A 27,622-nucleotide genomic window follows, 5' to 3' on the forward strand; every position below is an offset into this window, starting at 1 on the left:
CAGCCTGATGAGCTTCAACAACTCTTTTTCTGAGGTCCTCGGAAATCAACTTTGTTTGTTTCACTTGTTTCACAGACTCTGATAGATCCCTGTTCTTTAAATAAAACAGGACGCTCACTCAATCACACCTGATCGTCATCCCATTGATCGAAATCACCTGACTCTAATTTCACCTTCATCCTAGAGGTGCACATACTTTTACTCACAGATATGCAATATTGGATCGTTTTCCTCAATAAATAAATGACCAAGTATGATATTTTTCATCTCATTTGTTTAATTGGATTCTCTTTGTCTACCTTTAGGACTTCTGATGATGTTTTCAGGTCATATTTTTGCAGATATCTAGAAAATTCATTCAAGCACCACTGTATGTTTACAGATATTTCAGGTATTATTTATATGACCAGTACACACAGGGTTATACTCAGCCTCTCAGCCCCTGTGTCAGTTTCACTAGCGACCATTTCAGTTACTTCCTTTAGGCGTGACGCAGCTGAAAGAGTATGCAAATGAAAACTGATACTGATTTGAATTCTCTTCACCGATTGGTTGTTTTCTACCTCTTGACTATGCATTGCCTGAACACAGATTTTTAAAGTGATTAAAATGTGGAGCACTGGCTATCATCATGTGTGCCGAAAGTGGGAACGCACTAATATTCACAGCTCCTCTGACGAACTGTAGCTGTACCAAGAATTGACGCGAGCTGACTTTACGGCTTGTTGACTTCTTTACAATTGGATGTTACTCAGTAGCAGTCAAACCCCTGGGGTAATTAAAGCATTATTAGAAAAGGAGAACGTTTTCCCAGCTCTGTCTGGCTTTTTTTGTCTGCCACTCTGCTCCCAAACCCTGAGCTGTGTTCATGTCACTGCCAATTTACAAACAAGGATTGAAAAAACAGATAAATAAAATAAAATGCATTTTTAATGGGAGAGAATATACTTGGGTGGGCGTCAATATTCCTGGGCATCACACCAAAGTATCATCCGTGTGTGGGAAGCACTAGAGTAGGATCCAGATAAAGCAAACATTTCCAACTAAGCAAGCACCAGACATCGCCTCAAGAATAATCATGCCTCTTCTTCTTCTTCTTCTTCTTCTCTATGATCTTGCTCACCCTTGCTTGTTCACAGAGCTGTCGAACCTGATAGTAAAGAGACAGGGCATGAACGGCAATACCAAGCCTCTTTCTGAAACCCGCAACCTATGCCAACTGAGATTCCATCAGATTAAAGACAAAGAGTTAATACAGGTCAGTTTCACCTCAACGTCGATTCAAATGCTGTTGTTACTGTGCCACATTTCATCGTGTCACGCTATCACTTATGTTGTTATTTATTTAGTCGTTTTTGTGCCATTTTAATCTCCAGGAGCAGCACTTAGGCCGTGGCACTAGGACCAACATATACTCGGGTCGCTTGATGGTGCAGAGCGGAGTGGAGGATGATGAGGATGAATGGAACAATAATCATACCAATGGAAAAGGCATTCGTGTGGTTCTGAAGATCCTGGATCAGAGCCACAAGGACATAGCACTGGTGAGAGAAGCTGTTTCATCAGCAGCCCTTGATATAGCAGGAAACGTGGTCATTTAACCCAGCATCCTTCGCGTCTACGTAATAGATCACTTGTCCTATTGACTTCTGTTTTGCAGGCGTTCTTTGAGACCGCTAGCTTCATGAGTCAGGTGTCTCACTGTCACCTGGTTTTCGTGCATGGCGTTTCAGTCAAGGGATCTGAGAGTGAGTGGTGTGCTCTTTTGGGAGTTCCTCTTCTAACAATCTTCAGAGTGTACATAAAGTTCTATGCACCTGCTTCGTTCTCACAGTTCTCTAACTTACAGACTTTCAGTCTGTTACACCTTTAATGTTAATTATTGTATATTATCACTTAGAGCAATTATGCAATTGATTTGAATTTATTTCAGTTCACTTACACCTGGAGTATTTTTTGTGTGTGTCTGAACAGACATTATGGTGGAGGAGTTTGTCGAGTTTGGCCCCTTAGATGTCTTCCTGCACAAAGAGAAAGCTCGTGTAACACCTCAGTGGAAGTTTACGGTTGCAAAACAGCTGGCCAGTGCTCTCTGTTATCTTGTAAGCGTGAAATAATTCATGAAAACTGACCACAATGTTGGTTTTGACATTTAAAATTATATTAGAGATAAATTCTACATTTCAAAACAACAATGTTTTTGCCTTTAGGAAACGAAACGCTTGGTTCATGGGAATGTCTGTGCAAAGAATATCCTGGTTGCTCGCAAGGGCCTGGAGGAGGGCACGTTTCCGTTTGTGAAGCTGAGTGACCCGGGCATAGCTCTTACCGCACTCTCACGTGGAGGTACCGCACATCACACTGTTGCTGTAATCATAAAGACTATGATGCTCATACTGAACGTCCTTTTAAGCAGAATTGACTTTATTGCAGAGAGTAATCATGTAAGATGATTTATAGTCACACAATCCGGTGTCACCTAGAAGAGGATGGGGCTTCCCTTTTGAGTCTGGTCTGAGGTCATGTCCTCATGTCGTTTCGGGAAGTTTTACCTTCCCACTGTCACCTGTGGTTTGCTCATTAGAGATGTAAATGTAAACCTACATCCTGATTTCTGTAAAGCTGCTTTATGACAATGTCGGTATTTAGAAGATCATTTATCATGCTATGCATATTTTCCACTAGTAAGAAATAAAAATTAAAAAAAACACAACAACAGCTCAGTATTTAATAAAGCACCGATCAATCAAGACTCAGCAGTAAATGAATCTGGTCCACTGAAATCTTTCGTCCTCCCTGAGAACGTTTGAGTTAGCTCTTTGACCGTGCAGTTTCTCTTCGAGAACACTGTCTCTCAGCTGTTTATACCATCTGAATTACTGTTCGTACTCGATAGCGGAACAGGAAGCCTCTAATGCTAACCACTTCCTGTGGTTGTGTTAGCTTCCTCCTATGTTTTACCTTTTAATAAGGTCACAGTGAAACTGATGCAGCACCAGAAGGCATCTGGTCTGTTTGATGATTTAGTGTTGATTTTGTTTTTATTCCTCTTGTGTGTTCCACTTGTAGAACGAGTGGAGCGCATTCCCTGGATTGCACCAGAGTGTGTGCTCAGCGGATCTGTAATAGGCAGTGCCGCAGATAAGTGGAGCTTTGGAGCCACACTGCTGGAAATCTGCAACAACGGAGATCTGGTCATGAGCGGCAGCACTTTGCCAGAGGTACACCCATCAGCCTAGCTCATGTGCCATCCACTTACTATATGTAGCAGTATAGAAAACGTTGCTGACTATAAACCATCCTTTAACGACAGAAAGAGCGGTTCTATGAGACCCAGAGCCGCCTGGCAGTCCCCTCAGCTCAGGAGCTGGCCAGCTTCATCAGCATGTGTCTGACCTATGACCCCGCAGCAAGGCCATCATTCAGGACCATTCTACGGGAGCTGACGGAAATACAGATAAAGAGTGGGCTCTCTTTTTCTTTTCTCTTAGCATGTTGTAACCTTTTCCTCTGGATAGTCTTATGCCACTTTTCAGTTCAGGGACCGAATTCAGTTCATGTTCATTTCAATATGGCCTGCTGTTCTTTCACCAGGAAATAATAATGGTTTTGCCTATTAATAACAGACCCGGACATTTCTTCTGACTGCGAGGCGCTTCCAGACAGAGATCCCAGTATTTTCCTTAAGCGGCACCTGAAGAAGATCCGAGACCTTGGAGAGGTTAGTTTGCTCCTGTCTGAGGTTGTGTTAAAGATCACGGCTTTGCTACTCAGTGTATTTTCTTTCTTCAGGGCCATTTTGGGAAAGTGATGCTCTATGTGTATGACCCTGCTAACGATGGCACTGGAGAGTATGTGGCAGTGAAGACCGTCAAGCAGGAGGGGGGCAGTCTCCTCCATGAGTCTTGGATGAAGGAGATAGAAATCCTCAAATCACTCTACCATAACAACATTGTCAAGTATAAAGGCTGTTGCACTGAACTCGGTGAGATCTTCAGCTCTCCACTTCTTACAGTTCCCATCAAATGGACTGTACTCGTCAGATGATACCGTTCACAATATCGTCGTTTGAAGAATACAGATAAATCTCACTCTCTTGGACGATTTGTTCTTTTGGACAATCTTGATATTTCAGGTGGCCAGGTGGTCCAGCTAATCATGGAGTACCTTCCACTGGGCAGCCTTCGAGAGTACCTGCCCAAACACCGTCTGGGATTCACACAGAATCTGCTCTTTGCCCAACAGGTCTGCCAGGTAAACAAAGACGTTTCGCCCACATTCACTGGTTCATTGAGAAAAAGAAATAATAAAGAATAATTTCCCAGGGAAGTTCAGACAGAACAGTTGTTCGTGAACTTAAAGGGTGGTGCTTCTTTCTCAACAGGGGATGGATTACCTGCACTCGAAAAGATACATCCATCGGGATTTGGCTGCTCGCAATGTTCTGGTGGAGAATGAGGGAGTGGTGAAGATCGGTGACTTTGGCTTGACAAAGTACATTCCTGAGGGGGAGGTGTATTACCGGGTCCGGGAGGATGGAGACAGCCCTGTTTTCTGGTTAGTTTGAGTGGCGGATAGAGGGTCGTGGATTACGTACGTCCTGAAGGAAAACACCACTCCCAGGCACATTAAATATGTTTCCTATTGAAATGTTTGTGCTGTTTAGTGATTTTGTTTGTTGCATGTATTTTTGTTTTTCCTGTGAGAAGTTTATCTGCCGGCGGACATTATTAGCTTGTTAGCGATCTATGGCATGAAGTGAGTCTTTATTGATCACATATACATTACAGCACAGTGAAATTCTTTTCTTCGCATACCCCAGCATGTTAGGAAGTTGGGGTCAGAGCGCAGGGTCAGCCATGATACAGCGCCCCTGGAGCAGAGACTTAAGGGCTTAAGGGCCCAACAGAGGCAGCTTGGCAGTGACCAAGTGACCATTAGCATGAAATTTGAAGCTTTGGAACCCTAACTGTTTGAGCAGAGTGTACAGATCATGAAGTGACCACTAGGTGGTGGTGGCATTACACACCAGCAGAAAGATATCTGTGATTTTGCCAGCTAAACTGTGAATTATGCGTCACACAACTGATATTCCATGGCATTGATAAATCTGGATAGGGAACCAGCATGCATATTAGGGCAGTTGTAGCTCAGTGTTTAAGGCACTGGGCTACTGAGCCAAAGGATGTGAGTTCAAATCCCAGCGCTGCCCCCAGCACCAGGTCCTTGAGCTTCGATTGCTCAGCTGCATCCTGTCTCAATTGTAAGTCGCATTGGATAACTCATCAGCCAAATGAGGTAAACGCATCATCCTGAACCAGCGATGAATCCCTGTGGTGAGATGCGTCTGTTTAAGCTTTCAGGACTGTGTACATAATAGAGCCATAAACTGTATATAAAAAATGAAATCGTATCGTATCGTGTGCAAGCCTGAGGTTTACAATTTGTGTCGTGGGTAATGTTGGAAACCAGTAGCCAAAGTAAAACTAGACCAGAGAGAAGTTCATTAGAGAGACGCCACTGAGGATCACATGCAAATTCAGATTAATACACAAGTTGTTCAGGGTTCTACCAGGATTCTTAAAGGCAACTCGTTTAAAATGACTGATATAATGGTGATGGAAAATGATTATCTGATGATCATCTCTATTTAATGGCATCCTAATTAGTCAGGATGCATGGAACCAGCATCTCTACTAGGACTCGTCTGAAACGCTAAATAAATGAGCAGAAGGAATAAACTATGGAGATATTTTGTGGGTTATGGAAAGCTGTGATTGACCATTTTCTTGATTATGCGTTCATCATGGTTGTACTTTTGCTTACTTCTCAGGTATGCCATAGAGTGTCTGAAAGAAAGCAAGTTTTCCTTTTCTTCTGATGTCTGGTCTTTTGGTGTTACACTGTACGAGATTCTGACACGCTGTGACCATCGTCAGAGTCCACCTGCGGTCAGAAACCATTCCCCACCTCAGTCTCTTCATGTTTTTTAATAATAATAATAATAATAGTGTATACAATGTATATTTTTTATACTTGTGGAGAGCATTTGTTGTATAATATCTACCGAATAGTGTAATAATTGTTCACAATTCGATGTACTTGCTATAGAAATATGTCGAGATGATGGGGATGGTACAAGGTCAGATGACTGTGATGAAATTGATCAGCCTCTTGGAGAAACACCGGCGGCTGCCGTGCCCTCGAGACTGTCCGCATGAGGTAGTGTGAAACATTCAAAACACAGAAGCCTACTCTACTTACCATCTCAAACACTGTACTAATTAACGTATTGCGTTAAATGTAGGTATACATGCTGATGGAGCAGTGCTGGGACTTCACACCGGCACAGCGTCCAACATTCAAATCCCTGGCAGAGTCTTTGGAGGAAATTCGGCGTACGTACGAGGAACCTGCAGTCCGGCTTGCTCAGATTAACCATCACTGACCACTTTTACAAATATATACCACTCCCTGCTGATGTGACCCCGTTGGCTGCATTGGTTATAAAACAGATGTTGCTTCACTGTTACAGTAACAAATCGATCCACTCTGCTCCTCAAGTGCTCTTTGTTGCTATGTTTGTGTTAAAGACTTATTAACTAAAGTAAGTACAGTGATGGGACTTTATTTCTTGGTCTGACTAAGTGTATTGTAAATAGATGTGTTGTTGGAATTTTACAAGTTCAAGTTTCATTATTTCACTGCTCGGCCATAAACATATTCAGTATTTACAGAATGCATTTTCCTTGTTTTTATTACTTTGTTGTCCTTCCCCTTTCTTTCCTTTTCTTTTTTTTATTAGAAATTAAATGACTAGCAAATGTAAACCAGAGTCAGGTCTGAAAGGGCTTAATGCTGTAGTTGAGTCTGTTTTGCCAATCTGCACCTTACTAGTTAGGAACTTGTAAAAATTTTAAACTATCCTTGCATATTTTTTTAAATTGTATTTATTTTCCCTTTTTCTTTTTTTAAAAAATGTGTAATTCTACCCTTAATTCTCAAAGGACTCAAGCATTATATTGAATGCTCAGAGATTTTGATGAATGAGAATGTAATTTTAGATGGACGGATGGATGAATACAGGGCTGTGGTGTACGCACCAACAATGGCTTTAATAAAAATGTGTGTTTCAAACCATTGAAAACTTTTAAGTTGTTTCCAGTCATGTATCTTATAACCCCCTATGCATCATATTTGAACTATTTTTAAATACCATTTCAGGTTACTATTTTAGTCTGACCTGAAATCATCGATCGTACTTATCCAATAAATATAGTCATTGATATGCATTTCTCTTCAAAATTCATTCAAGACTAGACCAAATAAAGCCTTATTACACTTTGGGACATCGTTTTTTACAGATTTTTTCTCTCAGTTAAAAGTGGAAGTATCCGGCCAAAAATTTATCAGTAAAAGTTTTTAACTGATGAAATCTCATGTTTTCGTGTGAAAAGTACTTATCTAACATTGTTTGATTTTTTTTGTTCTGTAGCAATGATGTCGTTTTTGCCTAAAAACCATCATTCAAATAAGTTTGTAATATTTACCACTAACTAGAATTGTCTTGCTGCCCCGTAGCTACTGGAATCGATGCTAATCTAACCTGGCATTAGCAAAATAAATTAGCTAAACTTTCATAAACATGCTTTTTCAAATTAGATGGAGTTCAAGCCTTATATTCCTTATAGAGATGTAAAGGAGATGCCTCATTTTATACAAATCTTTGCTTACTCCAGCATACTGAGACATTTTACTAGGGTAGGGCCAGAGACACGCATCCTCAAGTTCCACACTGTAGTCTGGTGGATTATCTGTCTTCACCTGCTGAAAAACAAACACAATAGAAACCTTCATAAAATTTGTAATGGTTTTTAATGGGAATTGTAATGGTCCCTGTGGGTCTCTACTGGTAATCTGTTGCTTTCTGTTGGTGGCAGGTTATGTCTAATTACCAATAATGGTAATGGTTTTAATGGTTTGTAACTGTATTTACTGTGGAAACCATTAGAATTTCTGTAATAGTTTCTATTGTTTTTTCAACAAGGCAAACACAATAGTCCAACTGCTTTGTGTAGGTCACAGCAAATGATGAACTGGAATGATTTTTTAAAATCATTTTATTCTACACTGATGAACTTTGGATGCTAAGTGATTAGATGCTAAACTAGGCACCATTTTACTGATGTATAGCATACTGTCACTGGCTGTACGAAAGAAGAAGAGGCCGTTGTGATTAGTACTCTTGAAAGTCTAAATAAAAAGGTAAGGAGCAAAAAAGTTTTTTTTCTTGGAAATGTAACCGAGTACAAGTATTCAATTTCAATAAAACTCTAAATCTATAAATGCATCAAAATATCCTGCTGGACCCTGCCAACCCTCATAGAATTTGTAATGGTTTTAATGGTTATAATGGGAATTGTATTAGTTCGCCTTGGTAATTTGTTGCCTTCTATAATTGGCATGTTATGTCTAGTGGATAACATTAAGGACCAGTAATGGTAATGGTTTTACTGGTTAGCTAATGGTTTGTAATGGTACAGTGGGGGAAATAAGTATTGGACATGTCAACAAATGTTTCAGTAAATATATTCTCCCAAGAGACCTCTTCGTGCAACATATTGATGGAATCGGATTCAGACGTATTTCAAAACTTCCGAATCCTCCAGTAAACACCATCAGGGTCATTATCCGCAAGTGGAAGCAACATCACTCCATCATCAACTGGCCACGCACAGGATCTCCTCGCACGATTTCTGACCAGGGAGTCAGAAGAATAGTCAGAAGAGTAGCCCAAGACCCAGGGACCACTCGGAAAGAGCTCCAGAAACACTTGGAGGCATCAGGTGCCATCGTCACAGAGAAAACAATCGGCAATGCACTCCACTGCTCACGCTCACCTCACAAGACTCTAGTACTAAAGAAAAGGCATGTTGAAGCTCGTTTAAAGTTTGCTACAACTCATTTGGACAAGCCTATGAAATACGGGGAGACTGTAGTCTGGTCAGTTGAGAGCAAAATTAAACTTTTTGGCTGTCATACTACACACCATGTTTGGAGAAGAAATGGCACTGCACATCACCCTAAAAACACTACACCAACAGTGAAGTTTGGAGGTGAAGCATCATGGTGTGGGGCTGTTTTTCATCACATGGTACTGGCAGACTTCATATAATTGAAGGAACGATGAATGGAGCCCTTTACCGGGAGATTCTTGAGAAGAATCTGCTGCCATCCACCAGGATGATGTAGATGAGACGTGGGTGGAGCTTCCAGCAGAACAACGATCTAAAGCATACAGCAAAGGAAACAATCAATTGGTTTCAGAGAAAAAAAATCAAGGTGTTAGAATGGCCCAGCCAATCACCTGACTCGAATCCAATTGAACAAGATTTAAAGACAATATGTTTAGAAGAACGGACCAAAATCACAACTGAATACTGCGACCCATTAATCTCTTCATACAGGAAGTGTCTTGAAGCGTCATTACAAACAAAGTCTCCTCTACTAAGTATTAAATACATTTCAGTTAGTGTGTTCAATACTTTTTCCCCCCGTGTCATTCCTCTTTATTACACATAACTTCATTCATGGATGTTGTGAAGTGTTATGAAGACAAAACTGAAATAATTGTTTTTGGCCCCCTGAGATTGAGAGATAATCTCATTAACGAGCTCCATAATCACTTTCCCACAATTTCTTCCCAGGTTCGGAACCTTGGCTTCATTCTGGACTCAGAATTATGCTTAACCAAGCAGATAAATTCGGTCGTTAAGACTAGTTTTTATCAACTACGGATTATTTCGAAACTCAAAACATTTTTGTCTTTCCAGGATTTGGAGACGGTTATTCATGCTTTTATTACTTCTCGCTTAGATTACTGTAATTCATTATACTTGGGTCTTCCTCAGTCATCTCTGGCTCGTCTTCAGATGGTTCAGAATGCAGCTGCAAGGCTGTTGACCAGGGCAAAGAAGTTTGATCGTGTCACCCCAATTTTAGCATGGCTTCACTGGCTCCCGGTCCGTTTTAGGATTCAGTTTAAGATTCTGATGTTTATTAAGAGTTTTAAAAACAATCAAGCTCCTTCCTATCTCGAGGACCTTCTTAAACCACATTCATCAAACAGATGTCTAAGATCTTCTGATAGGTTTCTTTTGCATGTCCCTCGTTCCCGGTTAAAAACAAAGGGGGATAGAGCTTTTGCTGTTGCTGCCCCCGTCTATGGAATCAACTGCCACTGGACATCCGCCTTGCACCTTCTATTACCACTTTTAAAAATAGTCTTAAAACTTATCTCTTCTGCCAGGCTTTTTGATCAAATTTTTAATTGTTTAAACAAATTTTTAATCATTTTTTTCTGTTGTCCATTGTCTGTTTTTATTTGGTCTAATTCTGTTTCTATGTTATTTTCCTTACTCTGTGCAGCACTTTGGTCAGCTTTGCTGTGTGAAACGTGCTATATAAATAAATTTGACTTACTTACTTACTTGTGAAATATTTCTATTTCCGTATTTCTTGAGTTAATACGGATGTCTGGTTCAAATTTCATGTGAACAACCTCATTGGAAATATATTTACTGATCCGCTTATCAAATCACCTGGACTGGACCTTTCCTCAGAATCCTCACAGCCTTGCTTGTTATGGATTTAAAATGACCACGTGACCGGTTAGCCCCGCCTCGTACGCTGTAGTGAAACGCATTCTGCTGTCAGCCAATCAGCGGCAGAGTTTGTCACACATGTGTATTGTTTAAACTGCTCGACGCGAGCGCAGCACTCCGAGCCAAACTTCCACACGGAGCTATGGCGGCTGCTGTGTCCGTTAGCAGAGCTGCCGGAGAGGAGGCGTGCTGCGCTGGAACTAGCGCCACTACCCGTCCGCTTTATGAGAACTATGATCAAGCCAAGATAGAAAACTGGGCTGCCGAGAAACGCAGAGACTCCGAGGCCGACCCGCAGTACGAAGAGTCGGCTGCAGGGAGTGACTTTCCGCGCAGGGCTGAGGATGAGCTGACAGCGCTCAGCCCGGAGGAAATCGCTAGTCGGCTGGAGAGAACTCGAAGAGAGTTTTACAACCGCCGCAAAATCATCATTAAAAATCTCCCTGCTGACGTCACCAACCAGGCGAGTAACGATTTAAAGTTCTCCTTCTCCCGCTGTTACCAAACTACAGTGAGTTAGCTACATCAGCTAGGTAGCATTAGCGTCTGAATATGGAAGATGAACGGCCGTGAAAGTTCAATTTAAACTTCCCTAACATGGTGCTGTATGATGAGTGTTCTCTGGGGCTAACATTTCACACACTAACTCTCAGCTCTTAACCGTGGAAACGCTCCTGAGCCGCTGGAGTTTACACACTGGGTCTGGAAGCTAACGCTGCTAGCGTCCCATACTGACCTGGTGCGCGTGCTAATCTTTCACAAACCTGTGCGCGTGCTGCTTTAAACCGGTATTTCCTGTCGCGTGCTCGCGTAAAGTCTTGCTGAATGTGTTCAATATGTCGCAGAGCCACACTCACGAGCGTCGTAAACCGTTTTTTTTTTTTTTTTTTTTTTTTTTTTTATAAATGTTTTTCTTTGGTGAAGACTTTCAGAGCGTTTTAAATCTACAGCAGCCTTTTGTAAATGTATAGAAAGTACATAATCCGTATATGTAAAATATTTGAATAAATAAAAAAAGCAGTGCTCGTGTTCTTACAGGAGGCGACATTTTGTAGGAAAACGCGAATAGTGAGAGGCGCGTGCGCGCGTCGTCGGGAACGCGCCTCGGGGACTTGCACTGTAGGGTTGACAAAAGGCCAAAAACGCTTTAACAACAAGTTTCAGCTCCAGTTAAAGGAAAGTGCTCGACTCAAGCAGTTTTTCCCCCTATAACAATTCCTAGATATCCGATTTAGAGTACAAGTAAAACATTCTAACTTGTTGATTTGATCATATTCTCACATTCCACAACACTGATTAAACCTGAGGTCCTGATTCGCACAGGGGCCTCTGTTACTGACTGTTTAATACTGTCTCAGTTCTGAGATTAATGTTCAGTTGAAGTCAATAGGTTTAATATTTAGTGTAAAATATTATTGTGTAATCCAACTGTTACTAAATTACATTATGTAGCACTTCTATCACGTGCACACTGAAAATTCAAGTCCCAGCTGTTTCTAAAACTACACACAACTGTGTGTGTGTGTGTGTGTATATATATATATATATATATATATATATATAATGTATGCATATGCGCGTGCTGTACTTTGTTCAAACTGTATTTTGAAGTCAGTCAATGTTTATGTTAGTTGCTCTCTTTAGGATCATGAGGAGGATGCTGCTTGATAATCACTGAGCCTCATTTATGATAAATTTTCATGGTGGTGTGAATGTAAGAAGTCGACGACAGCGTTTTAGAGTTTGTTGCAAAACTTGTGCCAAAAAGGGTTAATAAAAATCCGCCCACCGGAGTTTGGGGGTTAGGGCGGTTTGCTTGTATTTTCTCATTTGTAAGTTGCTTTGGATAAAAGTGTCTGCTGAATGATGAAATGTAAATGAAAGCCGGGACAGTAAAGCTCCTGTGGAATCGGATGTAATAAGTGTGGCAGTCCTGCCCAAGCTGGCTCAAGCCAGATGTTTTTGAAATCATCTGTCTTTTTTTTTCTTTTTTTTTTTTTTTACTTTTTTTATTCAGGAGGTACACGAGCTGTTAAGAAACTATGACCTGAAGTATTGCTTCGTGGACAAGTACAAAGGCACAGGTAAGTCCTTCGTTCTTCACAGTGGATGTTGGGACAATTTAGTGCGATCTGCTCCTTATTAACCAACCAGGAGCTGCAGCGTCATAGCCTTGTGTCATCTTATCCTTTAAGTCCTCATTTTTCTTAGTAGAATAGGAGTACTCTTTTGCAAAGGTTGAAATTTTGGATAAAATGATTTAATTTGATCAAATCGAATCTCCTTATTGTTTTCCGCAGCTTTTGTGACTCTGCTAAACGGTGAGCAGGCCCAGTGCGCGATCAAGGATTTCCACCGGCACGTCCTGCGTGATCGGGAGATCTCCGTGCAGCTGCAGCCCACAGATGCCCTGCTGTGCATCGCCAACCTCCCACGGGCCTTCACGCAGCAGCAGTTCGAGGAGCTGGTGCGGCCCTTTGGCAACTTGGAGCGTTGTTTCTTGGTGCACAGTGCGTGCACGGGCCACTCCAAGGGCTACGGCTTCGTGGAGTACATGAAGAAGGACTCAGCCGCCCGGGCCAAATCGGAGCTGTTGGGTAAACAGCTCGGCTCGCGCATGCTGTACGTGCACTGGACTGAAGTGGGATCGCTGACGTACACCATGCTGCACTCACGCTGCCTCTGCGTGGACCGCCTGCCCCCCAGCCTCCTGACTGCTCAGGATCTGCTGAACGCCCTGGCTGACACGCCGGAGCCCATCTTCTGCCAGGTTAGACAGTTTAAAAAATTATTCATTGAGCGATTTTTAAAAATCACCAATAAGAACGTAAAGCATGTGTAATGAAGATCAGCAGAGTCGTAGGAGAGGGTGGATTTTACTGTCATGTGGCTGAAGCGGGTCAGATGCAAAGTCCAAGAAAAGACCGTGCTGATTAATGTGGAAGTGTACTGGGTTAATTTTTAACTGGAACCGCCCCCTCCAACACATAACCCTGGAGTAAATACAGTGCAGCTCGTTTAAAGGTAAGAGGTGCTGATGTTGACTTGACGTCACTTGCTGAACATCCTAAGTTGCGGGGTGTTTTTTCTTTGGGTTTTCTCGCCGGAGGAGAGAAATTGAGTTGAGTGCAGCGTTGTCTCCGTCTGGAACACGTGGTGTGAATTTATATTTATGACCGGCTGAAGATGACCGTTTGGAGATGAGAGTAGAAGGGTGTGAGGTTGCAGAAATGGACTTGTCTCGAGCAGTTTTCCTGAGCTGAACGTTTGTTATGCGTTTGGATTACAGCCTGTACACGGTGTTAAAGATCAGATCCACTCACCATTATTTCTGCCTCTGTAATTACGATTTCCCCTGGTGACAGAAGGGCTGTGACCTTTGGCCTGCTTTTCCCGAGGCTCGGTCCTCAGTTTCTATGGTAATGAGCTGTGGTGGTGGTTTGTATGGAGATGAGCAGCTGACCCGGGTGAGTGCTGTCAGTCAGCAGGCCCTCTGGTCCATGGCTCTTTCTGGAATGGGAGAGAGCAGCTCGTCTTTTCGTACGTCACGACACGCGCTGCAAACGTGCGTGGCTTCATGCCTGCTACCATTGTCCTTTATTTGTGAACAGAAAATTGGAGTTTGTTGGAGTGTTTCTACTCCTTTTATTGTTGACATGAAGTTCTGTGGTTCCTGTCCTTTTGAGCATGAGGTGCTCAATACTAATCCGATGTCTTTCATTCTGGTTAAGAATTCTGGTTGTAATCCTATTAGTCTGTTTAGTGTTTAATCTGAATGTTTGTAATGTTTTACACTATTTTAAAGATTCAGGCGTACTTGATCAAAACAGGGGAAAAAACACACAACTACTATAGACGTGTCGCCCAGCCCAAGTTTTCATGCTTGATATGTGTATGTAGCGATGCTGCGCTGGGAAAATGATCTTCACACGTGAATATATCTTCAATTTAGGCAAATAATAATTTTTTTTTTTCTTTTTTTTTTCTCGACACTTATCAAGGGAAAGAAGTTTAACGGTTCTCCCACAAGCAAGTGATCGGTCTGCATCATTCCCCCCCACCCACACCCGGCCCCATAAGCTCCTTTCTACCTTAATGTTTCTCCCTTCTAACCTCAGCTAGTTAATGAACAAAGATTATTTGTTCGATTGTGTGAATTATTCGGAGTGGGCCACAAATGACCAGGAAAGACGCGTAAGGTTACTATAGTACTAGATCGTCACGTCCCTCTGGCTTTAGGGGAAAATATAAAAATGGTCCACTCGAGCTTTTGTGAATGTTCTGTCCCCTGAACCTCAGTACCGTATCATTCCCTCGGCCGTTCTTAAATATAAGTGTTAAACGACAAGCTTATCTTTTTTTAATATTCATATCCAACTGCACTCGACTGATGAGCTCTATGAAATATTTGAACCTTTTGGTACACTTCAAGTCCTGTTTGCTTTGACTGTGTCTGGGAACTCTGGAGTTTTGAAACATGTGCGTTGTGAATGTGTAGAGTGATGAATATCGGTATGGAGTAGGGATGTCATGATACCAAAAATCTAGTAGTCGGTACCGATGCCACCAAAAATACTCGATACCACGGTGTGGTTTAAAAATAAGTTTTTTTTTTTTTTTTTTTTTTTTTTTTTTTTTTTTTTTTTTTTTTTTTTTAAATCCCCAATAAAATAATCTCCTGGAGGACATCCTCCTCTGGCTAATACTGGTAAAAAGAGGATATTTTAGTTATCAAACACTAATAAAACAGTGCTAAGTGCTAATAACAAATGCTAAGGTGCACTCCTAAACACACACACACCCCTTATACTCTGAATGCAAGCATTAGTTTAAATTCACTGATATGGTGGCAGGCCAGAAAGATTTATTAAAAGCATGAACGTGTGAATATTATTATTAATATATTATTAGTGACATGAGGCTGTAATATTTTTCTTCATCACACACACACAGAGAGAGAGAGAGAGAGAGAAAAAATCTTCATCTACCTGGTGGAAAGTCATTTTGTGTGTGTGTGTTCTCAGCTCGCTCAGGGACAAGATGGCAGTTTTCGGCGATTTGCCATTTTGGAATACTCCACGCCAGAGATGGCAGAAGAGGTGCAGCGATTAACTGATGGACGGACTGTAGGTGGTAGCCCTGTTCGCATGTCCTTCTGTGCTCCTGGACCTCCAGGCAGGAGCATGCTGGCAGCACTTATCGCTGCACAGACTCTGGTATTGTCCCGTTTCTGAATTAATTCAACACTTTTTTTTTTTTTTTTTTTTTTTTTTTTTAAATTAAATTTCATTCTTTAATGATGCTCATGAGTGTGTGTATGTATATGTGAAATAGATTAATGTTACTGTTTGTTTGTTTTATTTATTTATTTATTTATTTATTTACAAATGCAGGCTATAAACCGAGGAAAGGGTCTACTTCCCGAACCTAGTGCCATGCAAATACTCTCGAGTTTGAGCAACCCGGCGACACTGAAATTGCTGCTGGCTCCTCTCAATCAAGGACACAAACAAGGTACTGCTGTGTGTTCTGTAGCTGAATATCTGCTCAGCACCAAGAACCTGTTATGGATGTGTGTGTGTGTGTGTGTGTGTGTGTGTGTGTGTGTGTGTGTGTGTGTGTAGGTCTGCTCGGTGCAGCCCCAGCGATGCCACTGCTCAATAACCCCGCTCTCTCCACCGCTCTGATGCAGCTGCTGCTTCAGAACCAAGTCCAGCAGGTATTGAATCAACACTTGTACATTCTTCTTATTTATTTAATTCTGTTGATGTGCTGCTCTTTTTTTATTTATGTATTTATTTTTATTTAAAAAAAAAAAAAATATATATATATATATATATATATATATATATATATATATATATATATATATATATATATATATATATATATATATATATATATATATAATTTTTTTTTTTTTTTTTTTTTTTTTAAATGAGCTTCATTAGTCCTTACTCTCCCATTCTCCCTAGCAAGCCTTTCTAGGAAACCCTCTTCTTTGGGCACAGGTTCTGCACAGTACAGAAAGCCGTCTGCCCCCCAGTGTGAGTGTGTGTGTGGTGTGTGTGAGTGGTGCTGTGAGTGTGTGTGGTGTGGTGTGCTAGGTAGAGACAGTGACCGCTTGTACACAGCGAGGCCTGATGGCTACAGAATGGTATATTGGATGTCGTCAGCTTGTAACAGGTAGACATTGGTATGTCGTATGTGTGTATGTATATGGCCTGGATGTAGAGCCAGCTTCATCAGACCACAGACACCAGTTACCTCTGGTTACCGCCTGGGTGTTACTTGTGTCTTTATCCTGGTTATATCGATGAAACAGAAGTGTAGAGACATAGGGCTGCACGATTATGGCCAAAATGGTAATCGCGATTATTTTGAACAATACTGAGATCACGATTATTGATTGGTTTTAGGGACGACATATTTTTATTGCACTTTCACATTTAAATAAACAGACCGCTGCTTTCACCTCCATGTTGTGCTACATTCCTGCTAATGTACAAATCTTTGCATCAAATTAGACTGATCCTTAAAGTGCATCATCTCGAAGAAGAAAAATATAAATAAAATTGTACTCGAAGTATAGGATAAGTAAAAAATAAAAATGCCATCAACCAAATGAAAACAATTCAGGCGAATGCAGAAAAGACTACAGTGTTTACAGGAGGAGAGACGCAGACAAATCACCCAATAGAGTGGTGACGCAGGGACGACGTCATTTTCTACTTAGACCCGGAAGTTAGCATCACACCGGTTCCCTCCACAAAAACCCAATAGGATTTTCAGAGACTTTTGAATTATAGACCAACACAAGCATGTTCCATATTAGGAAAAAGGCTTGTAAGCCTTCTACAGAACTAGCAAACTAAGCTTGATGTCAAATTGATATTAAATGCAACCCATAGTAATTAAACATAATTTCATTTCTCGTTTTATTTATATTTTATGAAGTTATCTTAATATTAAGTGATTTTATTTAGAACTAAGCACATTTTCTCTCGTTTTTTTGGGGATAAATATGAACATGGAGACTGGAGTTGATGTCTAGTGATATCTGGCAACCCTGAGTTTAAATGAAGCGAATGCGCTGTCTAGAGTTGGTGAAGGAGCGCGGCGGTGTACTGTATGTTTACAGACCGAACAGTTGTTACTCTTGATTATGATTGGTGAGGAATTATTTAATTAAGAAGTCTGAATTAAACCCACCTTGTAGCATCAGCATTATTATTAATTTATTCGCTCCTGACGCCGCGCCACTGTGTCTACACAAGCAGGTCACAGTCGCAGGTTCAGGTCATTTGGAGATGGGAAGTTGAGAGAAGCAGATGATGTTCAGAGTTACTCGTCGTCATAAAGGCTTCTCTGCAGTATTTCCACACTTGTTCGGTTGACTGAGGTGATGAAAAGCAGTGTGAAAGTAACTGTTGTGTGGTGTAGTTGTATTTGAGTAGTTTGTGTTATACAGTTGTATATACGGTATAATACGGTTGTATTATACAGGTCACTCGCACCGGTGCGAATAAATATTTATTCACAGTTGCACAAAGAACTTCTCAGTCACAAATGTGAGTGAAATGGTCTTGTTTTAGCACCCTGAGTTTATCTGCAAAGTTTTTTTTCCTGTTCAGCGTGATGACATTTAATGTCCCTGACGATGTCTGTAGTGCCGTTTAGCATCATGTTAATGTTGACGCCGACAGAATTATTCCATTCTGTCTAACAGGATAACATCAGCTCATCAACCATCCCAAACTGGCTTATTTTATAACCACATGGGCCACCATCTTCTATTGCCCTTTATACCACAGCCCTCGAACCCCTTTATACTGCAGCCCTCTGATGCACTCTTATTATCAAATGGCACACAGTTTAACGCCTTATAGTTCCGTTTAATGGAATGACTGAGAGAGGAGTTGGTTCCTGTTCCCGCTTTCCTTTCCCTCGCTCCCCCATTCTCCCACCCAACATGAATGGACGGCAGTGAAGCTGCTCTCACGGCACTGAAACTGTTCTTTATACTTATTGCCCTGATTCATTTGCACACACTTGAATAGTATGAGGCCCTGTGATTCAGAGCTGGGGTTAAGTTTTGTCAGAGATCTTGTTCCCTGATCACGGGTATTCATGCACTCTGTATGGTTTTAATGCACATACTTTGCTTGCTAAAGTGGGTGCTGTGTTGCGATTTGTTTGTTTGTTTGTTTGTTTGTTTGTTTGTTTTACCAATATGCAGAAATGCTTTCATTGACTTTATTTAGCTGTAGCTACCATGTTTTCCCTGTTCTTTACATCAAAGAGCAGCACTGGAAGTTTGTGGACAAGTGTAATGAGCTGAAGTGCTCAGCGCATGCAGCACAGCCACAGAATTATAATCCGGCCATTTCGCACTGCGTTTCTTCACGGTTATGAGTTAATCTGAATAAAATATTGACACAAGATGCATGAAACGAATAGGAGTAAGCGGAGGGTCTAAATCATTTATTTATTATTTTTTCTGTGCCTCAGGACAAGCAGTGACACAAATCGAAGCTCGTAATTTTTAATGACCTGAAACAATTTCAGTTCAATCCAGTTCAGTATTCTGGTCGTGGCTTCGTTTGTTGTCGTTGCGTGTCTGCGCTTAATCAGATCTGAAGTGAAGTGTTTGTTCAGCTTTGTTGACGTGTCTCTTGTACTCAAGCCCGTGCTGTCTGTGCTGAGATGCTAATGTGGTTTTTCTGTTTGTTTCCGATCAGCAGGCTGGACTGCTCGGTGAAAACCCTCTGGCTGCTCTCCCTCTTCAACACGGCGTGAACATGCTGGGAGATCTGCCTCATGGTACGCCAAGCGGATTAATCTCCACTGCCTTGTTATCTGGTCAGGATTTATTTATACTGCCGCCTGGGCTAGTGGTGTTAATTCTCTCGGTTCTGTCTGACACAGGTGCCATGGCTCCTGGCTTGGGCATGCAAACGGATCCTTTAGGCCCCATAAAGCCCCCGTCCCTGGGCCGGACACTCGGGAGGGAGCCGGAGTCCGCGACTGCACCGAATGGTTTTCTCACAAACCCTTCTCCTGCATTACAGGGCCTGGGTGTTCCACTTCTGGGGAGTGTGCTAGGAGCAGATGGGTCCACACTTCCCCCGGTGAGGGATTTCTTTCAGCCAGGAAAAGCTGCACGGCCCTCATTTCAGGGCGAGATCTCTCCTATCCCGTGGCTTGCTTTCATGTAGCACTTCAGCGCTTCATTAGAAGTCTGTTGGTTGATCGGGTGTACAGTAGTCCTCAGTATAGAATTGGATGAAGGGGGGGCCAAAAAGCACCATGTCCTCTGATGTTGGGTAGCTTTTCACCTTCTGTGGATTGATGGAAGAAATCTTAACATATTGTGTGTTGTGGGAGTTTATACTTCTGAGCTCACTAATATTCAAGCTGAAATTTCGCTGCTTTATCTGTAAACTGGGTTCGCACCTGTACACCGTCAGCATCTTCAAGACGATTACAGTGAGGGGGAAAAAGTATTTGATCCTGTGTTGATTTTGTACGTTTGCCCACTGACAAAGAAATGATCAGTCTATAATTTTAATGGTAGATTTATTTGAACAGTGAGAGATAGAACAACAACAAGAAAATCCAGAAAACCGCTTGTCAAAAATGTTATAAATTGATTTGCATTTTAATGAGGGAAATATGTTTGACCCCCTCTCAATCAGAAAGATTTCTGGCTCAAAGGTGTCTTTTATACAGGTAACGAGCTGAGATTAGGAGCACACTCTTAAAGGGAGTGTTCCTAATCTCAGCTTGTTACCTGTATAAGAGACACCTGTCCACAGAATCAATCAGATTCCAAACTCTCCACCATGGCCAAGACCAAAGAGCTCTCCAAGGATGTCAGGGACAAGATTGTAGACCTACACAAGTCTGGAATGGGCTACAAGACCATTGCCAAGCAGCTTTGTGAGAAGGTGACAACAGTTGGTGCGATTATTCGCAAATGGAAGAAGGACAAAAGAACTGTCAATCTCCCTCAGCCTGGGGCTCCATGCAAGATCTCACCTCGTGGAGTTGCAATGATCATGAGAACAGTGAGGAATCAGCCCAGAACTATATGGGAGGATCCTTTCAATGATCTCAAGGCATCTGGGACCATAGTCACCAAGAAAACAATTGGTAACGCGCTACACCGTGAAGGACTGAAATCCTGCAGCGCCCGCAAGGTCCGCTGCTCAAGAAAGCACATATACATGCCCGTCTGAAGACTGCCAATGAACCTCTGAATGATTCAGAGGACAACTGGGTGAAAGTGTTGTGGTCAGATGAGACCAAAATGGAGCTCTTTGGCATCAACTCAACTTGCCGTGTTTGAAGGAGGAGGAATGCTGCCTATGACCCCAAGAACACCATCCCCACCGTCAAACATGGAGGTGGAAACATTATGCTTTGGGGGTTTTTTCTGCTTAGGGGACAGGGCAACTTCACCACATCAAAGGGACAATGGACGGGGCCATGTACTGTCAAATTTTGGGTGAGAACCTCCTTCCCTCAGCCAGGGCACTGAAAATGGGTCGTGGATGGGTATTCCAGCATGACAATGACCCAAAACACCAAGGCAACAAAGGAGTGGCTCGAGAAGAAGCACATTAAAGTCTTGGAGTGGCCTAGCCAGTCTCCAGACCTTAATCCCATACAAAATCTGTGGAGGGAGCTGAAGGTTCGAGTTGCCAAACGTCAGCCTCGAAACCTTAATGACTTGGAGAAGATCTGCAAAGAAGAGTGGGACAAAATCCCTCCTGAGATGTGTGCAAACCTGGTGGCCAACTACAGGAAACATCTGACCTCTGTGATTGCCAACAAGGGTTTTGCCACCAAGTAACAAGTCATGTTTTGCAGAGGGGTCAAATACTTATTTCCCTCATTAAAATGCAAATCAATTTATAACATTTTTGACATGCGTTTTTCTGGATTTTCTTGTTATTCTGTCTCTCACTGTTCAAATAAATCTAACATTAAAATTATAGACGGATCATTTCTTTGTCAGTGGGCAAACGTACAAAACCAGCAGGGGATCAAATACTTTTTTTTCCCCTCTCTGTAGATATCAATCGATGCAGTTAATATACTGCGAAAGCTCCTCATCGTTTCCCTTTTCTTTTTAGGCATCTTTATTAGGAGAGCCACCCAAAGAGATCGGAGTGTCCTCGAACCCCTTTCTGAATTCACCCAGTATATTCCCCTCCTCTGGTAAGGTGGCTGCTGTATAGATTTTGTAATTTTATGTTTCCTCCCTTTCTCGAGTGGAGCCTTTTTTTTTTTTTTTTTTTTTTTTTTTTTTTTTTTTTTTTTTTTAAATAAACTTCTCTAAATATTGTGTGTTTTAGCTGCCAACTCCAGGCTCCACCCATACAGGAAGAGACCAATGCTAGGTGGCATGGCTAACCAGCGGTCCTTCCAGAGCATCCACTCTAATTATAACCTGCGCTGCCAAGACTCGTATGATTTCCCGGCAGTACACCAGGTTAGCATGACTTTATAAACACTGTTGCATACTGGAATCTGATTGGTCAGGAGGAGTGCGTTAATTCTGTACGACCACACAGCTCGGGCAATAGTTTCTATAGTAACCGCCTGTACACCGGGACGCCGTGTTATCCATCACTACTAATCGGTAGATTTTTCTAAAGTAAACGATGACTGGATCGAACTAGTCTCTCAGCCTTTCCATAACGTTAACTCTTCTGTAGAAATGGTTGAAATGTGTGTTCGTTAACGAGTTAAATGTGTTCCATGTGGTAACATTTTTAACTCCACTTCGTGTCTTGTCTCATCACAGCACCCTGGTGTGGATTATTTTCTTCTAAACACATTTATGCTCTTTCCTTACCTTTTCCACCTGGAACCTTCTCCAGGACCCGGTCTCTCACCTGTACGAGCAGCTGGAGACTCTGGACAGCACTGGACATCTGGCCTTTGGAGCTCAGGTATCTGTCTGCCCCATTACTTCAGTCAGGAGTGATCAAAGGTGGTGACGAAGGGCGAGGATTTAGAAAGGACTGCATTTTTAAAAACCACAGATTCCTCACTGGCCGCCTTTCTTTGTTGGCATCACTGAAGCAATAGTTTGGTCCCGGATTGAAATGTACCTTATTGTTCCCCCTTTACTATATTACTGTAGACCTTGTTTATATGCAAATATTACTAGAGCCGATTTCATTTAAGTAGAATAAATCTATTTATATAAAAAATATATATATATTTTTTAAAAGATACAAATCAAAGTATGACCTGACAAGCTTAACAAGTTTCCACACACAGCTGTGTGATGTAGCCAGATGCACAATATTACTCTGCATCTTTTTCTCCTTTTTTTTTTTTCTTTTTTTTTTTTCTTCCTCCCCTTCTTCCCCTCTCTCTCTTCTTTGTTTATTAAATATATTACATATTGTGGCATGTCTGTTCTGAGCTTCAGGTGATAACAGGAACGTTGAGAATTGTTAGTTGCTCTCTTTCCAGACTCTTACAATCTCCTGCACATCAGTGATGTTTTTAAAAAAGAAAATAAAAATTGTTTTTGCTTTGCTTTTTCTCTTTTTTTTTTTTTTTTTTTTTTTTTTTTTTTTGGTTAAATAACAGGTATAGATAGATGGATAGATCCCCCCCCCCCCCCCTCTACAAGTCCCTGGGAATTCGACATCGCTATAGAAACAATAGCGTGTATTAGAACGAGCAAGATGTATATAAATGTGCTGTAGTTTGGAAGCTAACATCTTGTCATTCTTTGTAGCACTCGAGACACGGCGCTATCAGGGAGAGAACGTCTCCCTTCGCTTACCCGTCTAGCCCTCCTGCCTCCTCCTACTTTGGCTTTGGTGCTCCTGGGAGTATGCCCTCCACCCAGCTCAATAAGGTACACTCTTGTCTACAACGCAGCTGATAATGCTGGATGTTAAAGCGTGGAGTGGGGGGTGTAATATTGACTTTGTGTACTGATTTTTATTTGTTGAGCTGCCAGTACCTTCGACCTTTTACCTCGCTGTAAAAAGAAAGAAGCTTGTCAGTTGTCGAAATGCTTCTAGGCCAAGGATGATAGTCCTTTTTTTTTTTTTTTTTTTTTTTTTTTTTTTTTTTTTTTAAATATATAAAGTAGATGCACAAGTATAATGCCTCTTTTTCTGTCTTTCTGCTCGACCAGGCTGTGGGAATGCCTCCCATGACTCACTCCAGCGTTTACTCTGCTGCTCCTGGAGGTGGAACTAAGGTAGGGTTAGCTTTCAGCATCTGCCCATCCCCATCCCTTTTAATCCCTCAGGTAACTGCTTTATCTGCACTCGCTCACTCCCTCCTTTATTTCTGCTTTAGACTCCCGTAGGAGGACAGAAGCGTCTCTTCTCGCGCCTGATCCCGTCTCCAGAGCCCAGTCCAGAGGGCGGCTACGTGGGTCAGCATTCTCAGGGGCTCGGGGGTCACTATGCTGACTCCTACCTGAAACGGAAGCGCATATTTTAACCCCCTTGCTCATTGGTGCCGTAGTTGACCCTTGCTGGTGGTCAGTGAGGGACCGAAAGTGTGTGTGTGTGTGTGTGTGTGTGTGTGTGTGTGTGTGTGTGGGGCGCGTTTGGGAATCCAGGATCCGGGAAACCTCCTGTGTTAACCTGTTCCGTGAATGATTTCAGTGCGCATGTAAATTATTTTTATTTCCTTATTTTTTTTTTCATTTTAACTCCTTTAATTTAATTTGCTTTTTTTAAGTTTTCTTTCATTAACGCTAAGACCACAGGTACCTCACAAAGGAAACATCCCCTTCCTCCCTTTTTTCTTTCTTTTTCTTAATCCGACTCCCCTTTGATTAACTGTTCTGTATATAGTTGAGTAGCATTCATGAATAGAGTCCTGAATAGGGTCATGGTGTGTGTGTGTGTGTGTGTGTGTGTGTGTGTGTTCGTCGTGTGTCCCAGCAGCGGTACCGGTAGCTGCTCTGTTCTTTTGCGTCACCGTGTTCTGATCTGTATTTCAGCGTTGAAGCTGTCCTGGCCCCCTTCCCACTCTCTCATCACAAGTCCAGGTTTCCTGCACGAAGTGTTGCGTGTTGCACTTAGAGGATGCGAGTCACATGAAATTTTTGCCTCCCTCATTGTCCTTTCCTCTCTAGCCATTTTGTTTCGTCTTCTCATGGTTTCCTTTTTTCTCTCTTCCCAGTTCTGTCTGTAGTTTTGCTGTACCCCACCCTGATCTCCACTCAGTACTAGCCCCTGTACTGCCAGCAGAAGGAGCTGGTTAGCTTTGAGGAAAAGTGCTTTATCTCATGTGCCTGGTTTGCTTTTTTCTTTTTTTTTAAAAAAAAAATAATTTTAGCACTGGAACAGCTGAGTCTGGAGCAGGCCGGACCTGTGCTCAAACATGATGGTTCTTTTTTGTTGTTTTGTTTTTTTTTCCTCTCTCCCTTTTTTTTTTTTTTTTTTTTTTTTTTTTTAAATTGCTGTTACTGCTGTAACTGTACCAGCTCCATCTTGACTCCTGGATGGGAGGAGTTCTCACTGACTAGAACATGGCTGGATTACGAGTAGCAGATCTGTGACTTGCTTAATCTGCCTGACCTTTCGATTGTGGACACTGAATATCTCTAGCATGCTGCAATTCATGATCTACAAATGGCTCTCGTCGTCTAAACTGCTGACGTGTCGAGTGTAATCTCTCCCACACACTCTCTTGAACCTACAGACTAGTGTGGTATCATAAAGAACCAAATGGACTTCATCTGTAAAATGACCGCTTTAGCAAGCTCACCATCGTTTGTACAGAACTTGTGTACTACTTTGAGATTTTTGGACTCGTATTATATATATTTTTTTTTTCTTTATCGAGTCTGTAATTAGATCAGAAATGCTGCTGTATTTGTTTTTTTTTGTTGTTTGTTTTTTTTTGAGTGATTTTTGCAGCATCTTTTCATGGAGTTTACATATGCTATATGGACTAGTGTGGTATCATGGAGAACCAAACAGACTTCATCTGTAAAATGACTGCTTTAGCAAGCGCACCATCGTTTGTACAGAGCTGCCATGCTTTCATGACTTATACTTCAGCAAGTAAATGTTATTTAAGTTCACACCTCATTGTGTTCTTTACTTCTTTACATCGGTCATGTCGACCAGCTTTCAATACGTTTAACGCTAATTCGTTTATTGTGTTTCTTTTAACTTGTTAATATCCGAAGTCTTTTTTTTTTTTTTTTTTTTTTTTTTTTTTTTTTTTTTTGCAGAATGTTTACATGAATTCTTAAAAGCACTAAATATAAAGATTATTAGCATGAAATGGTGGATTTGGAAATTGATCCTGTAACAAATAACAAAGATTGGGTTTGGCAAACCAGTTTATTTTTGGAACAGGACGTGTCTACGTGTAGAGACTTGACTTTTATTATTTTTATATTTACAATGTACGTGATTATGTGAACGAGTTTAACCATGAAGCACTTCTAGGGGGGGACTCCTTAAAGCTTGGTAGGGTTTTTAAAGAACACGGTATGTCTGCGACAGCAGGTACTCAAGGGTTCAGAAGTGGAGTCATGCCGTCTCAAATTTTTAATATTTAAAGTCTCCATGAAGCACGTTCGTCTCACACCTCCAGGGTCGGGGGTTCGATTCCCACCGTGGCCCTGTGTGTGCAGAGTCTGCATGTTCTCCCCGTGCTGCGGGGGTTTCCTCCCCCAGTCCAAAGACGTGCATGGTAGGCTGATTGGCGTGTCTAAAGTGTCCGTAGTGTATGAATGGGTGTGTATGTGATTGTGCCCTGCAATGGATTGGCACTCTGTCCAGGGTTTAACCTGCCTTGTGCCCCATGCTCCCTGGGATAGGCTCCAGGTTCCCCGTGATCCTGAAGAACGAGTAAACGGTAGAAGCTGGATGGATGGGAGTCTCCATGCAGTGCCTTGAAACACACGGCATTATTTTGATGTAATTCCGCTGAAACAGGAAGTCAGGGTGGGATATAACGAGTGGTTCCTCCCCTTTTTTAAAATTGCTAATCGTTCAATAACGGCAACTCCGGTAATGTGCACCTTTTTTTTTTTTTTTCCCCCCTCCCATTATTTTTTTTTTTTATAATGTTGGGGGTGGGACACCAGATTCTAGAGAGTGTTTGATTGGACAGGAAATCTGATAAGCTGAAGTGCAGGGTGATGTCATTAAAGTTCTAGCGGTGGTAGAGAGACAGTAAATTTTGAATCTGTATCTACTAAATGTGATTATTTGTTGTTTTGGAGCACGCTAGCTTAAGACTTCAGACGTTTGTACGAAAAGCCACAAACATCCGTTTTGATTTCATGGGGACTTTAACCTATTTTAAAGACTGTCTAGTGTTTAACGACTCCAACTGTGTGAGTGAGATGCTAGTTTGGGGGGGAGCAGCACTCTCTTAACCCCTTAGACTCATTGTTTTGTTTGAAATATCGTGAATGTGTGATGCTACCAGAAGCATTTATGAAAAGAATTGAGTCCAAGTAAGAAATAAATGAAACACAACAGGGGTGTACAATTATCAGAAACGAACCAGCGATGGGGTGTGTGATTCATACAGCTTGTCACATAATCGAGACACCCCAATGTTCTCTGTCCTGAAGACTTTTCCTGTAGTGTAAAAATGCCAGGAACAGCCTCCTTGTAGCACTGACGCTCACATCTTTTCCTAAATATTTATTATAATAAAATACTTCCTTCGCAAGAAAATGCCATCAGAGTGACATAAATGTAAATAAACTCCTCTTAGGTTTGTTTGGTTTTATTTGTGACCCACCATACAAGCCCCTGTGAATTAGCTGTTGCTATGGCAACTATATGTATTTATTTTAGAGCAGTGTGTTTTTAATACAAACTTGTAATTTGCTTTAACATCAGCACTAAGTCTTGGCTGTGTGATTTATAGAGAATGCATGCGAGTCAGAGCGTGATGAAAGATTTGGATAGTTCTGTAGTAAAGCGTGA

The 27,622-nt window shown here is 41.7% G+C and overlaps 2 protein-coding genes and 1 long non-coding RNA gene across 6 annotated transcripts in view; 2 read left to right on the forward strand and 1 right to left on the reverse strand.

The window, feature by feature from the left end:
* tyk2 (tyrosine kinase 2) overlaps positions 1-7,154 on the forward strand; it is a 25,024-nt gene extending 17,870 nt beyond the window's left edge. For both annotated transcript variants that reach the window (XM_017455206.3, XM_053675229.1), the window contains exons 11-24: positions 1,140-1,258; positions 1,377-1,544; positions 1,661-1,748; positions 1,975-2,102; positions 2,211-2,346; positions 3,070-3,221; positions 3,314-3,464; positions 3,627-3,721; positions 3,793-3,985; positions 4,136-4,254; positions 4,385-4,557; positions 5,834-5,951; positions 6,112-6,222; positions 6,308-7,154. In XM_017455206.3, coding sequence (XP_017310695.2) covers positions 1,140-1,258; positions 1,377-1,544; positions 1,661-1,748; positions 1,975-2,102; positions 2,211-2,346; positions 3,070-3,221; positions 3,314-3,464; positions 3,627-3,721; positions 3,793-3,985; positions 4,136-4,254; positions 4,385-4,557; positions 5,834-5,951; positions 6,112-6,222; positions 6,308-6,448 — 1,892 coding nt within the window. In that variant the 3' untranslated portion in view covers positions 6,449-7,154. The remainder of the gene's footprint in view (positions 1-1,139; positions 1,259-1,376; positions 1,545-1,660; positions 1,749-1,974; positions 2,103-2,210; positions 2,347-3,069; positions 3,222-3,313; positions 3,465-3,626; positions 3,722-3,792; positions 3,986-4,135; positions 4,255-4,384; positions 4,558-5,833; positions 5,952-6,111; positions 6,223-6,307) is intronic.
* Positions 6,449-12,120, reverse strand: LOC128629062 (uncharacterized). Its single transcript, XR_008393381.1, has 2 exons — positions 11,429-12,120; positions 6,449-9,288 (listed from the first exon to the last, which is right to left on the reverse strand). It is a non-coding gene; the product is annotated as an uncharacterized LOC128629062 (long non-coding RNA).
* Positions 10,796-25,749, forward strand: raver1 (ribonucleoprotein, PTB-binding 1). 3 transcript variants are annotated; one of them, XM_017455215.3, is made up of 15 exons: positions 10,796-11,127; positions 12,682-12,748; positions 12,965-13,434; positions 15,689-15,880; positions 16,058-16,178; positions 16,289-16,383; positions 16,640-16,711; positions 19,409-19,487; positions 19,593-19,795; positions 21,806-21,890; positions 22,028-22,164; positions 22,556-22,627; positions 23,431-23,553; positions 23,839-23,904; positions 24,006-25,749. In XM_017455215.3, the coding sequence occupies exons 1-15, from the start codon at positions 10,807-10,809 to the stop codon at positions 24,150-24,152; spliced, it is 2,250 nt and encodes a 749-aa protein (XP_017310704.1). In that variant the 5' UTR covers positions 10,796-10,806; the 3' UTR covers positions 24,153-25,749. The 3 variants fall into 3 exon arrangements, with proteins under 3 accessions (XP_017310704.1, XP_017310705.1, XP_017310706.1); XM_017455216.3 differs by lacking the exon at positions 16,640-16,711 and having other exon boundaries at positions 19,406-19,487; XM_017455217.3 differs by lacking the exon at positions 16,640-16,711.
* Positions 25,750-27,622: the final 1,873 nt, after the last annotated feature.

The sequence above is a fragment of the Ictalurus punctatus genome, chromosome 24 (assembly GCF_001660625.3).
Source record: "Ictalurus punctatus breed USDA103 chromosome 24, Coco_2.0, whole genome shotgun sequence".
Taxonomy (NCBI): Eukaryota; Metazoa; Chordata; class Actinopteri; order Siluriformes; family Ictaluridae; genus Ictalurus; species Ictalurus punctatus.